At 47.2% G+C, this 14,032-nt stretch overlaps 1 protein-coding gene across 6 annotated transcripts in view; it reads right to left on the minus strand.

The window, feature by feature from the left end:
- Positions 1 to 4,026: 4,026 nt before the first annotated feature.
- Positions 4,027 to 14,032, minus strand: part of UNK (unk zinc finger) — a 36,572-nt gene continuing 26,566 nt past the window's right edge. For 3 of the 6 annotated variants that reach the window (XM_065735233.1, XM_065735232.1, XM_065735234.1), the window contains 7 exons: positions 12,366 to 12,434; positions 11,536 to 11,710; positions 10,318 to 10,419; positions 8,662 to 8,850; positions 6,474 to 6,655; positions 5,847 to 6,104; positions 4,027 to 5,441 (listed from right to left, as the gene is read on the minus strand). In XM_065735233.1, coding sequence (XP_065591305.1) covers positions 5,286 to 5,441; positions 5,847 to 6,104; positions 6,474 to 6,655; positions 8,662 to 8,850; positions 10,318 to 10,419; positions 11,536 to 11,710; positions 12,366 to 12,434 — 1,131 coding nt within the window. In that variant the 3' untranslated portion in view covers positions 4,027 to 5,285. The remainder of the gene's footprint in view (positions 5,442 to 5,846; positions 6,105 to 6,473; positions 6,656 to 8,661; positions 8,851 to 10,317; positions 10,420 to 11,535; positions 11,711 to 12,365; positions 12,435 to 14,032) is intronic. The other 3 variants (XM_065735237.1, XM_065735235.1, XM_065735238.1) reach the window with 3 other exon arrangements.

Here is a 14,032-nt window from a genome sequence, read left to right on the forward strand (position 1 = left end):
CAGATGAACACTACACTGCGTGGCTGTGTCCCCAGCCCCAGCATTCTGCAGCACTGCTGTGGGATTGGGGCTGCAGCACTGCTGTGGGATTGGGGCAGCAGCACTGCTGTGGGATTGGGGCTGCAGCACTGCTGTGGGATTGGGGCTGCAGCACTGCTGTGGGATTGGGGCTGCCTGTTGTTTGCCCCCCTGGATTTTTCTTGTGCAGGCAATTCAGGTCAAGCTGGCGATGGGGGCGGATGAAAAGCTCCTTTGGTGCTGACGTGCAGGAGGGATTACCACGGCTGGGTTGTGTTCCCTGTGCAGCTCTGCAGAGCAGCACAGTGCAGCAGTGGGTCAAAGGAGAAGGGTCTCTGCCTGCAGGGGGGAGGCTGCTCCATTTCTGCTCAGAGGACACAGCGCTGTCTCACTGTTAATAGCGTTTAGTACAAGCGAGGTGACGTGGATGACTGTTGCACTCTGCGTAACAGCACGCAGTGCGTGCAGCCTTCAGTCAAAGCTCACTCCTGGCAACCTGGAGAGGGCAATGCACAGCAACCCTGCGGACACACACTGCCCATGTGCACCACGACCCTAAGGAGCAACCCCTGAATGATGACGAGGGCTCAGTGCAGGGGGAGAGAGGTCGTGGTGAAGGGAGCAGGGTGTCCCCCACGGCCACACTGCACACACACACACACACACACACACGCACACACGCTGCTTTATTCTTTGCTTTCTTTGTTTCTTAGCAAAAAAATAAAAATTTATTGTCCTCTAAAAAAAAAAAAAAAACAACCCCATAAAACCAAACCCCAAACCAATCCATCCTGCCCTCGGAAACTGTGACACAGATTGAGTTCTTTTCAGCCCCCCCACCCCCCTCCCCCCCAACACCCACATGCAAAAGTTCACTCTGCCAAGAAAAAGAGTCTAAACCAGGTTTCCGACAGCCAAAACACATATTTACAGAGCACGAGAGAACGACAGTTTGAAATCACAGTTCTATACATGGAATCAACGACACGTTTACACACCACTGATCACCATTCTGCCAACGTCTACACGGACTCGGGGCGGCCCGGCCTCCTGGGGATCCCCCAGCCACCCTGGGGATGCTGAGGAGGAGCCCGGGGGCCACGAATCGCCACCAGAAATACTGCAGTGTGTATTATTATTATCATTATTATTACTTGAAACGCATACTGTACTTATTTCGTTTTTAACGTTGGAAGCTACGGAGTGGGGAAGCCCCAGAAATCTCACCACTAGCCGTGGGAATACTTCACTTGGAGAGAAACACTACGTGGTAAGGTGGGGAACGCCGATGCTGCTGCTGGCCATGGCTCCAGGGCGTGCTGGAGGAAAACACTGGTCCTAAGTCTTCCCTCTCAGATGGAAAAGGAGACAGAGAGAGGAACAGCAATGAGTTACGGAGTCTGTTGGGCATTGGGGGCTGCCTCACATGGGAAGGAGTTCTCAGAGCACAAAGGCTTTGGGGGATGCTCAAGGAGAGCTCCGTGCTCCCACTGTGGCTGTGCCACATCGCTGCCCGGGTGGGGCTGAGCTGGAGGGGCCCTGCCAGCCCACACTGCTGCTCACCACTGCTCTCAGCTTCCCTCCAGCAGAGCTTTGTGGTCTTGGTATCTCTCTAGCCAGGAGATCGTTGTCTCAAGCCATCTGCTTCTGTATTGTTTTGTTATCATCAAGTAAAAGCTTATTGACCTTTAAGATACTGTGCTTTCACAACACGAGTCAGACTCCTTTCCCCCCCAGCTCTCAGCTGGGAAGCATCCGACCCACATGGTAAGCCACCGAGGTCACCGCCTCCCGAAGAGGAGGAAAAAGTCACTGTCTGCAATAGGGAGCCACGTGCACGGGCAGCACCAGCCGTGCTCAGAGCGGTCCCGGGGACCCACAGCTCACGTTGAGCCAGCCCTGCCGCCCCTGGGATCTGCTGGATTGCTGCACATCTCAGCACAGGGAGCTCCTGCCCCGGCCAGAAGCTCGACAGTACATGAGAGGGGCTGTAGGCATAGCACCAGGTTGAGCTGTACAAGTCTTTTTACACCCCGCAGGCCCTGAGGCCTTAACAGGGTGCCGTGAGGATGGATCACGGCCCTGCCCTGCCCTCACTCGGGCAGGAAATTCTGCCACGCTCACACAAAGGTGACCTTCTCTCTCCCACCCGCTACCTAAGAAAGTCATTCACATTTTGGATACTTCTTTATGGTTAAAGCAGCAAACAAACTCAGAGAGACCTAGATTGAAGAAGTGTTTCTTAAAGCACCGGAGGAAAGAGAGAAGAGCCGAGGTGCTCGTAAAGAGAGTGCTGAGATGGGGCAGGGCACGGGGACAGCCCAGGGCTGTGGGGGCAGGGGGATGTCAAAACACAAGGGCCACCCCTAAGCTTCAATTTCTTTGGTCCTTCGGTATCAGTTGTAAGAGAATGGAACTGCTCTATCTTTTGAAAAGGAGGGGGAAAAAAAACCAAACAACAAACAAAAACCCAACAAAAACATGCTCACTGCGGTCTGGAATGTTCCTTGTGCCCCTCTGTGGAACCCCAATGGGGTGAGCACCTCTTCCCTATAGATCCTACGGGCACACAGGGGGCAGAGTGTCAGCTGAAGGGGACAGGGCAAAGAGCAAAGCAGGGTGCTGAGCTCCAGCTCTTCGAAATATCGAAGACCTGAATCAAGAGCTTATTTCCTATTATTTTAGTTAAAAAAAATAATATATATATACATTTTATATCTTCATTGGGCTTTTTCCTTCTCCCCCCCCCCCACTGTGCTCCCCACCCCTTCCTTTTTTCTCTAAAAAAAAAAAAAAAAGGAGAAATGTTCACATATTTTAATAAAAGGTCTTTCCTTAAGATCAGACCAAGGCAGACACACTGCCCCATGGCACAGACATTCAAAGGCTATATAACCAAACAACATAGCCACAATATTCACCCAACAGTGTCTCTTCATTTAAAAAAAAATTAAAAAAAACTGATGCTAGTTACAATAAAATACACATGGGAGGAGAAAAAAATAGCACTTTTACAAAAAAAAAAACAAAACCAACACGTTAATGGGAAAAACATGAAATAAAAAAAAAGAACTACACAGAGCTGTACTTAAGAGATCATCTGGGAATGCATATTAACCCTTCCCACACGAAGGAAAGGTGCAATTATGGAAGCAAACCTAATTACATCGCCGTGTTACAATGTGAAGCTTTCTGAGAGGGAACGGTTCGGGTGTTCCTACAACAGTGGGCTGCTGGAGGTTCCAGTGCTTTCCCAGGGCCGGGAGGGGCAGTGCAGGCAGCATCCCTGCACTAAGCAAAACCTCTTTGAGGACGGAGCAGCCTTCTGGTTGAGATCCCAGGAGGTTACTGCAATCCACCCGATGCGCTGGTAAAGGAAGCCATGGGAAAGCTCAGCTGCTGGCAGGTCTAAGCTGGAGGCATTTTTCTCCTTAGAAAAAAGCACACCAGACAGCGTGGCTTGTGTTGGACTAGTCTGTGGGATTTCCTCCTTTGCCTTTCTGAAATGATCTGAAGAGAATAAATTCCCCGTGGACAAATACAAAGAGGATCCTAACGAGGAGAAAAGTCCCTGAGCTCTTTTTTACAGGTGGCAACTGGGGACAACAGCCCGAAACAAACTCAGCAGGTCAGTGACACTGGTGAGAGCTACGTGAGGGCAAAGGAGAGCCCTGTGCTCAGGAGAGGAGGCTGAGACGGGAGGGAGGAGGGGAGCCCTGCAACCCTCCTCAGGTGGAGATGCCTCTTTCTGCCCTGACCTGGCTGGTTCAGCACACAGCCACCCCACAGCAACCTCCACACTGCACCACAGAGAGTGGCTGACGAGTTATGAACCTTTCAATGAGAATTTGAAATGAAGGCCCTCTTCCTTTCTATCTCCCTCCTCTCAGTAATGTAACTAACATTAGAAACACTGCCACAGGGCATCACGAGACTAACCAGCTTCAGTTCCCCCATCAACCACACTTTCACATACACACATGAGCAGTGGCTGCGTTTATGAGCTTAAGTCGTAACGTGCACTGTGTTTTGTGCCACAGTGATGAGCAGGAAGAAGCATCCCCACCTAAGGAGCAGCAGAAAGCAAGGAATGTATGCTCTCCTCCAGCTCCAGCCTCCACCTGCAACTGACTGATCAGCAGTTTGCTCCATGCGGGGCTTTCTCTGTCACCACAGGCTGACATGATCCCTGGCATGAGGGCTGCTGGACTTAGCAGCCCACAGTTCACCCTTGAGCTGCTGAAACGAGGAATGCCAACTCTGTTCAAAAAAGGAAAAAAAAAAAGAGTCCTTAGACTGTGCCTGGAATCCTTTCACATGATTCAGCAGTGACTTCAAAAGAGGTCTCTGCAGCTAAAAGAAAACCAGTCTGGTCTGAAACAGTACAAATTCTTCTTTGGCAGCCACCAAATAAAGGGGTGTCTGCAGAGAACTGATCTGCACATCCATTTCCCCTTCACAAAGGGCTTCAGCTGACACAAGGACGATGCCTCTGAGGCTGCTCAAACCTGCAACATTAGCTGTATCAGCAATGATTATTAGTCACTGAACCTGGGGGCCTGGCTTGCTCTAGGTACAATATATTTTCTTCCCCCCTTTTCTTCTTTTCATACAAATATACAAAGAGTGTAAAAAATTCTAAAAAGCAAACTTTGCTGTTTTAAATGACAGACAAAGTTCCTGCACATTCAGAGACGGGCAATGTGAGGCCCACCAGGCAGGGACCCAGTGGAGCTTCCATCGGGGAGGACAGCTTTAACCAAGCTGGGTCAGCGAAAGAGCACGGAGATCAAAGATGTGAGAAAGTCATTTCAATCCACCTCAATCCTCCCCCGTGATCTCAACTCTTCCTCTGGAAAGCACGTGGAAGCTCCTCTTGCCCACTCTAAATCCTTCTGGAAATAGTCAAAAATTTGTTATCACCTAAATAGAAAAGGGGAGAAACGTAGACTCTTTGCAAATGGCCCTTTGATCTGTATTAAAAACAGCTCTCAAAGTTCCTCAAGAGTTAGAATTAGTGGGGCATGGGTGAGGGGCAGTTTAGATACAGGATGTAAAATATTAAAAAGTGCTCTGCAACTAATTTTTGTTTGCTGTGGGTACGTGTGTGTGTGTGCATACACATACACAAACACGCACGTACACACACATATATACATATATATATCTACACATACATATATATATGTACACATACATATATATGTACGTACGTATAAAGTTAAAAAGTTCTATATGATATGATTAGAACAAGTGTCCTTGGAAGGTCACGACTGGAGAGAATGGGGCCTGCTGGGATGGCAGATGGGGCACTCGCCCTCCTCGGAGCACGATTCACACAGCACTGCGTGTTGGCACGGTAACACCACCCGGTTCTCCTCCTGACACTTAAGGCATTTCACTGACTGCATCTGAAATACTGCCTGCAAGAGACGGGGACAGGGCAAAACGTAAGCATTGAAAGGAGAAAATAAAAGGGTCCCTCCCCCCCCCCCCATGCTGCACGGTTCGGGCAACAGCGAGGAGGCAGCAGGGGATGCACTTGCAGCTGTCCATCCATTCACCTTCTGAAGCAAAGGCAAAGCAGCACACAGCACCACGTCCTCCTACAGCACCACTAAGATCAGAGCAGCTTTGATTGCCTGGAAACTCTGTTCCTTAGGTACAGAGAAGAGGGAGCTACTTTCCTAGAACTCACTTTGGTTACATCCACGTGGAGTTGCTTTGATAGGCTGCTGATTGCTGGCAGTATTACAGAAAGGAAGGGCAGCTGCTATCAGCAGGGGCAGAGGCAGCAAAGCCATACCCTGCAAAGCCCTGGCACTCACCTTATCCACTTTCTCCAGGTTTGCCCGCAACTGCTTCTGGAGGGTGTAAAGAGAAGAGAGGGAGAGGGTTTCCAGGTCAGAGAAGGAGCGCAGAAACTGAGGGTCCTGGCCCGTGTGGATCCTCTCCAGCTCCTCCTGTAGTTTCTTCACTTGCAGCTCCAAGGCTTCCCTCTGCTCCCGAGCCAGTTCACATTCCATGTTAGCTGTGTTGGCGCGATCATTTGCTTCCTCTGCCTCCTTTTTCCAAGCATCACAAGCCTGCAAATTCCAACCAACGTAGTAAAAGAAGCTGTTTAGAAACTTGAGCAGCCTCCAAGAGAGAATCCTAGGCAAAAATAACCATTTCCATGCACTCCTTGCCAGGAGTGTGTTCTGGCCAACCTGCCCTATTCCCAAATTCTGAAACCCCTCTCAGAGCTTTGCTTCCCATTCTGGGTACCCCTCCAGCTGGGCTGCAGTCCTATCTATTTGGCCCACAGAGGTGATGGGATGAAAACTGGCACAGCACTAAGTTCTCATGGATCTAAGTGAACTGCCAGGCCTGAGAGACTGTCAAGCACTTCAGTGCTCATAAGGTGAAGACTCACACCCTCCTAGTCCTCCACACTCCTTAAGTTGCCCCCATACCTGTTTGGCTTGTTTCCAAGACTCTTCCCACTGCTTTATTGTGCCGTTGGCTTCATCCAGTTCTTGCCGTAGCCGTGCCAGCTCCGCAGCACCTGGACCTGACAGAAATGCAGGTGAGGTACTGGGCGAAAAACTCCCCGAAGCAAAGTGTTCCCATATGCTGCTGTTCATCCCATTTAAACCTGTTTCACAGGGAAATAGAGAGGGTTATGTCACAGGTGCTGGCAATTTCCCCATTTCCTCCCTACCCCTGTGAAATCCAGGATTCAAAAACAGGAAAGAGAAGACCATCCTAAGACTTACTTCATCCCTAGGACCCGGGAGTACATCATAGTGGGAATTTATAGGGGAAGTATATAGAGTCCCCTGCAGAGTTTTATCATATGCTTAGTGCTTAGAAGGACCAACTAACCACTTCCCTGTTTTAGGATGTTCAAATCATTGCTTTTTCAGGGAGGCTTAAGAGACAAAGCAACAGAAAAACAGCTGAACCAAAGTTGGCTGCTTTTGCAAAGACTCTAAAGTTTGCACCTTTAATAACCAAAATACGTTCACTCGTAATAAGCTTCCATGGGGGAGAACTGGCAGGAAAAGCTCCCACCCAGGCAGAGCTGAATGATGCAGCCTCTGGTGCCACGTGCAACAATTTGATGCAGGAGTCCTTTTCATTTAGTGGTGCTTACCACTGGGTGTGGACATTGCTAAACTTAGTTGCAGTGGATGATTGTGATCTTACAGATCAAACTGACTGTGTTAGCAAGCAAGCCTCTCACCGAAGGCTAAACCAACACAACTTACTTCCCAGTGCCAGCCAACAGCAGCTGAAAAGTAATAAGCTGACTTGACTATGGGCTTAGCTGCATAAACAAGTCATACAGCAGAGCAGTAAGGGCTCTTCACTGACTCAAGCCACTTACCATCGATCCATTTCAGCTGCTCAGTTGAGAGCAAGTTTTAACAGAACCCCATCTCACATTTTGCTTTTAAAGCTCTTGAAAGAGAGTCTAGCACTAAGCAGGCTTCTGGCAAGCTGCAGATTCCGCTGTAATGCTGACCACGCTCACCTCATGGCTTCTTTTTACTCCCTTTCCACCTGATGCTCTCATTGCACGTTTGAAATAGCAAGTCCTTTTGGTCATGAATGCCATCTCTGCACACACAGCATCTAACACAGTGGGAACCAGCCCAGGTCTAGGTGTTTTCAACTAAATCACAATACAAATAAGCAATAACTACACACCAACTTGTACGTATTCAGTAAGCCATATGGAAAAACACTAATAGCAGAGATGCCCTCTGAAGTCTCTTTTCTTATTACTGTAATTGTAAAAGTTGTTACAGCCCAACAAGTAGCAATCAGAAGGCACGGAAGCATGGCTTTGGCCTCTGCAAACAAGTGATGCAGTTACACAGATCAATGCATGCAGCAGTAGATTACAAAAGCATTTAATCATTTTATTATGTTAAGCTGAATATTAGGGATTAGGATGTATATCACAGTTGAAGAAACATTTATTTCTACTATAAACAGAAAGAATTAGTATTTACTGTTACAAACACAGAAATCAGCAGAGCAAGTGTCATGTACCCTTGAGCACATCAGCTGTTTCTCAAGGTAACCCAGCACCTGCTTAACAAAATACCTTTGGTCCCTTAGTTCCCAGTTCTGCCCAACAGATCTGAAGCTCCAAAGTAATTTCCCCTCCCTTTGTAGATCCTCAAGAGAGGGGAAAAAAAAGGAGCAAAGCTGATACAGCTGGAACACTAACTTTGGTCCATACTGCACCAAATACGGAAAATAATTCAATGAACTAAGCTGGCTTAGAAGCCAACCTAACCTACAAAGCAGACCCAGGAGCAAACTGCAACCCCCACCTTACCTCAGCAAAGCTGAGGACTCAACCCTAGTGAAATCTCAGCAGAATGCTGCTGGCAGGAAAGGACAGAGCTCTTTTTCCTGATCTTTTTCCCAGTCTAGAAGCATGGGGAATAGAGACAGTTGCTCCCTTGTTTTCAAGATATTAACCAGCTTTTGGTAAAGCAGCTTCTGGTACTGCTGCTGTTCTCATGGGAAGAAGAGATAAATGGCAGCAGTGAAATAATACATTAAAATTAAGGCTAACTTAAAAGAAAATACTTACATGGCACAGACAGGCATGTACATGGGACACACACACTGTGCATTTACCTAATGATCCATGAGAAGCTGATGTCCCCAGGAACGTGTTTTCTGATTGGCTTAAGTGTCCCTGGGGCTGATGGAGGAAATGCGATGAGAGGCTGACCGGTGGAGAAGGAGAGGCAGAGTGAAAGGAGGCAGAGCTTCCAAGGGACCCGGGGATATTTACAGGAGCAGAACTTTGCAGCAAACTCCCACCTGGACAAAGAACACACAGAGAGGATGGCTATGTATGACCATGAAGAATGAGCCAGAGCACAGTGCAGGAGTTCAGAGCAGAAGGTGTTAGCTTCCCTCTCTCCTAAGACCCTCAGGATTCCCTCCACCTCTCACTGTGATTGATTTCCCCTCTAGGCCTTTAGGAGGAGTGCTGAAGCTGCTGTTCCATGAGCCACACCGGTTAAGACCCACCAGAGTTCAGTGGACTACCCTGTCATCAGCCAAAGCAACAAAAGGTTTCCTGAGCCAACTTCAGCCCCCATCAGCATAGAGAAGAGGCACCTGGTATCTGCTGAAACACCTGGTAATGAAAAATTCCCTTTTCAAGCATGTTCCTCTGCCTTTAATACTTCTAAACAACCTGTGGTGAGAAGACTGTCATGCTGAGCCAGGTCATGACCTGATCTTTTGAAAATCAGTGAGTAGCCTTAGGTATATTTGGATGTTTAGATCTATCTGTAATTAAAAATAACCAAACGAAAACTAACCTCCAAAGACATAGCACTTCCCTTACACAAGAGGTCGGTGTGCCTGCCACTCACGGTTTGAGGAAGTTCTCAGCCCTGCTGCCCACTTGTCTCTGATCTTCTTTCTTAGAAGACCACCAGATAACACCCAGCCCTGACAGAGCAGAGGGAAAAGCAGTGTGGAGGATCTCAAAGCCACTGCAGATGTCAGTGGCAGAAGCAGGGCTACCAGCAGACGTGCACAACAAGCTCTCTGACCAGACTCTCATCTTTGTCAGGGAAGTGGAAGTGATATTCTTTAGGGTTCCTTCCACACCTCAGTACAACTCCAGGTAGCATAGCTCCCTTGGAAACCTTCAGGAAAGGAAAGTTAGCTCCAAATCAAAACCTATCTTGAAGAACAAGGGCAACCAGAAACTACACCATTTCTGAAAAACTACGAGATTTCATTTTCCCCTGGATGGAGAGAGACAGAAGAGGCCCTTGCCTACCTCCACACATTAAAGATGAGACAGACATTACAGGAATCAAACCAGCAGATCACGATGACACTCTGAGACAGATGGATAGCATTACCAGATCATTGAGTTTCCTGTTACTACTAAGGAGAATTTTCTGATTAAGATGCAAATCGTTATACACTGGACTGGTTTTAAAGGTATCAGATACCTTCTACAGTCTACTTACATGCTTCACAAAAAAAAAACAACAACAAAAAAAAATTCAAGCAAGTCCCATTCAGTCTTAAGACACATCCCAAGACACCTGGGCCTAATGGCAAGAACTCAGCCCTGCTAGTCAACAAGGGCAAGCTTTCACTTGAAAGATGCTCAGCCGTTGCCAGAGTTTGTTATCATCGCTGCTTTTTAACCAATGTTATTTGGGACTGGTTTCAGAGCTTTGTTGGGCTGGCTCCACTGAGGTGACTGGGCAACACTGCTTGGCAGAAGATAAAGAAAGCTCTGTTGCTTTCATGTACCTATCATGATGCCACTCGTGTGGGGCACTGTGCTGCTGTCAAATGTCTTCTCCAGGGCAGCCACTCCGAATTCATTCAGGTCCAGGTCATCCAAGGCAGACTCTGCCAGACACAGAGGTACCAATTATGTTATAAAGGACCAACAACTTCAAGAGATAGGATGGCCCAAAGAGCCTACATGCAGAGGAGCCTTTGCTCTCTATTTGTCAGTCTGCACAGCCCTACTATCCGTCCTGTGCAATGCTGCTGTTGAACAGTTTGGCAGAAGTGTCATGGGCAGCTTTCCAGTTTTTTTTTTTTGCCTGATCCAATTTCTTTTTGTCTCAAAGCATTCCTAATTGTTATGTAAAAAAGTATAAATATTTGATGAATTAACAGAAGTTCCCATAAGTCTTCCCCCAAACAGCTCTTTCAAGTCTGTTCTTAATATGCAACAGCAATAGCTTATGAATGTTTGGGTCGGGCTTCTGCTTTGTCCCTACTTTGCTGAAGAGCCACTTGGAAAGGAATACCAGTAGAAGGGAACACTTCAAAATCATCTCTGAGGTTCAAAGATGAGAAAAAATAAAGAATGGTTATGAATACCTGCAAGTCTTACAACTACCTGAATGTACCTCAGCACTGCTCTCAATCAATATAACTTCATCCCACTCATTTCTATTATTATTTTTAACAAATTAATGAGATCACCTCAGAAATGTTAGATCAAAAAACAGGTGGGCAAAAAAAAAAAAGTGCGTGCCTAAAAGGAACAATTCCCCACTCTTAACTCTCCCTTTCTCCTTTTCCTTACAGCCTCTGTCCCACGTTCTGTAAAGGGCAGGTCCTTGCAATCTACCTGCTGGTGGCCCTTGCTATAAATATGTCATTTAGAATATAAACAGCTGTAGTTGTAGAAAATGCCCTAGTGATTTCCTGCCTGCTCCAAACCCTTTTCATAGCTCTGACAAATCTAAAACTAAGGCCCTTTACATCATCTGACACTCCAAATAAGTGCAGAGGCCTTCTGTTTGCCCTCTGGGTGAATTTCATCTATAATGACCTGTGGAAAACACATGATGTCCTGGTCACAGAAAAAGCCTATAGCCTCGAGAATCTGCCAACACTGACACAGATGTAAAACTGGAGTTCACTGGAACACCAGTGCTATCCCAGTTCTCATACCTGGCGATCCACGTCTGAGGAAGCCCTACTGACAAGTGAAAATGGCAAAGTTACCTATGACAGACTCAACGGTGTCACTGGTGGGGTAGAAAGGAAGGGCATTGGCATTCATGCCTGGTATGCTGCTGGTGCCGGCAGGGCTTGGTGGTGTTGCAGCCAGACTGGAGGTGATACTGGAGGAGATGCTGGATGTCAGCGGGCTCCCCACTGGGAGAATACCCAGTATGTCCTAAAAAAGAGAGTTTTAAAATGGAAAGATGCACAAAATAAGACATCTATATAGAAAAATCCCTCCAAAAACATGCAGGAATGAGCCAAAGATCAGCAGCAAACCTGTTTCTGCCTGCTTACAATCTGACAGATGGCTGGTGCTACTACTGGGCTGGGGGTGGGGAAGAGATTAACAGCTTTTCTTTAATTTCTGCCAACTTTTTTTTCCTCTCCAGTATTACAAACATCCTTCAGGCTGCCCCAGAATTAACTCTTGTGACCCACAGGTTGCATGCAATCATAGGGATGGGTCACACAATCACTCACACAGACTTAGTCCAGTACATGACTTAGAACCTGATATTAAATTCTCTTTGCCAAATCCTTGAACTCAGATGACTCTGGAGATCCATTCCAGCTCTGCTCTCTGTAACTTGGAGACACTCTTTGGCACTACAGTGCAAACCTATGAATTTATCCTGAACTGACACAGCCTAACCATTCAGAAATAACTCATCCACCAAATCACTCCATCTTCATAAAATAATCCCTCAAGCTGAGCATCCCTCATGGTGTCTGGACTGATGCTTACTCCCTGCAGCGCTGTCTGGATCCACAGAGACCTTGTGTCCTTTGTCTGTGGCAGTGCAAGCACTAAGCTAGCAGTACTGTACCTGTTTGGGCTGTAACAGAGGTTGCTCCTGGCTCCTGTGTTCCAGTGAATGGGACTTCATTTTTGCTTGCTACAGTAAATAAACAGAACAGAAGATAAGCAGGGGGATTAACAGCAAAATTAAAAATGGCTGAGTGCTGGCTTGCTTTGGAGAGGCCATAGGAAGCATAGGATCCACCTCTCCCATGTTCTGCTTTGGGCACCGGAGAATTCAGAGAGCTGGAGGACACAGCATCTGAGAATACCCCAACCCATTTGGCTTTCTATACACCAAGACACCATGCTTGGGAGTTATGAAAAGACTTGCCACAATTACATTTGCTTTCAGTGCTCTTCAGTGCTGCTATATTCCTCGGATGGCACAAAGAACATCATAAGAACCAAACCAAATATGACTTATTTTGCCTTGCTATAAATAACTCACCAACCCTAGCAGTGTCAAAAATAAATAAATAAAAATAGAGCCAGAACCAGTGGGAGGCACACTGTACTTTTTAAATAATGTAAATATTTTGCAGCTTTGGGAAAATAAACTATGCAGATTATGTCTTCCCTCAACCCTTCCCAGCTCTCAGCTAGGCTCGCAGCTTCTAAAAGAACAGATGTAATATTAAAGAGAACAATTTTACGAGGAAGAATCTGGATAATCCCCTCAAATTCCTTCTGCCATCAGCAAAAATAAAGTGATACCAGACCGATCTTAAAAGCAAAGTCATCCCTCCCCCATCCCCTGAAACAGAGGCCTCAAAGCTACAAACATAACTGAGGTCAGTGCTGGCAGGAATTGCAAAACTGCCAACATGTATTTAGATTTCCACTATCCAGTCTAAAAATCCAGCTTCAGGACCTTGCAGCACTACATCCTTAATGGATTTCAGCCCTCTTGCCTCAAGACATCAGTCAGTGCTGAGCTACACCAGGCAGAGCTGGGGAAGGATGTGGTCTCAGGAGCCTGTTTGTTCTGCAGCCTGTGCTCTGCTCCTCCTACACTGCTACCAGTGCAAGAGCAATGCACAGTGACACCCTCTGTGCACAGGAAGGGGGCAAAGCAATTGCTTTGAGTCAGGTCTAGTTTGGCTGCCAGCCCCCTTGATATGAATCAGAGATGCAGCTGAGGCACAATGTCTGTTCTATCATTTGCATCACCATCTCTGCAGGACACAATGCACAACAGCAGCAAGAGATGCCACGCTGACCTGAAGCGATCCACCTTGACTTCTTGGCTTAAACACACTTATGAGAAAGATAACTGGTTGCTGGAGAGGTATGGTATAATCGGGCAAGCAAAAGACTGGCAGCAGCAGGATCCATCCCTTTTTTCCTTGATTAAATCATTTTCTCTGCTGAACTCTATGCCTTTGGACAGATGGTGGGGGGAGGGGGTCAAGGCCAGGGAAATAGGCAGCTGAGATCCCTCTGCAGCAGGTACCATTCTCTCACACTTCTCTGAGCTGCATACAGCGTGTTTACACACAGCCAAACTGCTAGCAAACCAACCACAGGCTTGGCTTCCTTTGTGTGCAAAGGCTGCGCCGCAGTACTGCATCTGTGTGCACCTGATAACATGTCTGCTGGATTAGCCAGCACATCCCTGCCCCATTTGACACTCATCTGAACACAAGATGTGTTATCGACAGACGTCAGCAGCCGAAGCAAAGGCACACACAT

The sequence above is a fragment of the Cyrtonyx montezumae genome, unplaced genomic scaffold (assembly GCF_038088225.1).
Source record: "Cyrtonyx montezumae isolate F1298 unplaced genomic scaffold, pur_monq_1.0 scaffold_19, whole genome shotgun sequence".
Classification (NCBI taxonomy): Eukaryota; Metazoa; Chordata; class Aves; order Galliformes; family Odontophoridae; genus Cyrtonyx; species Cyrtonyx montezumae.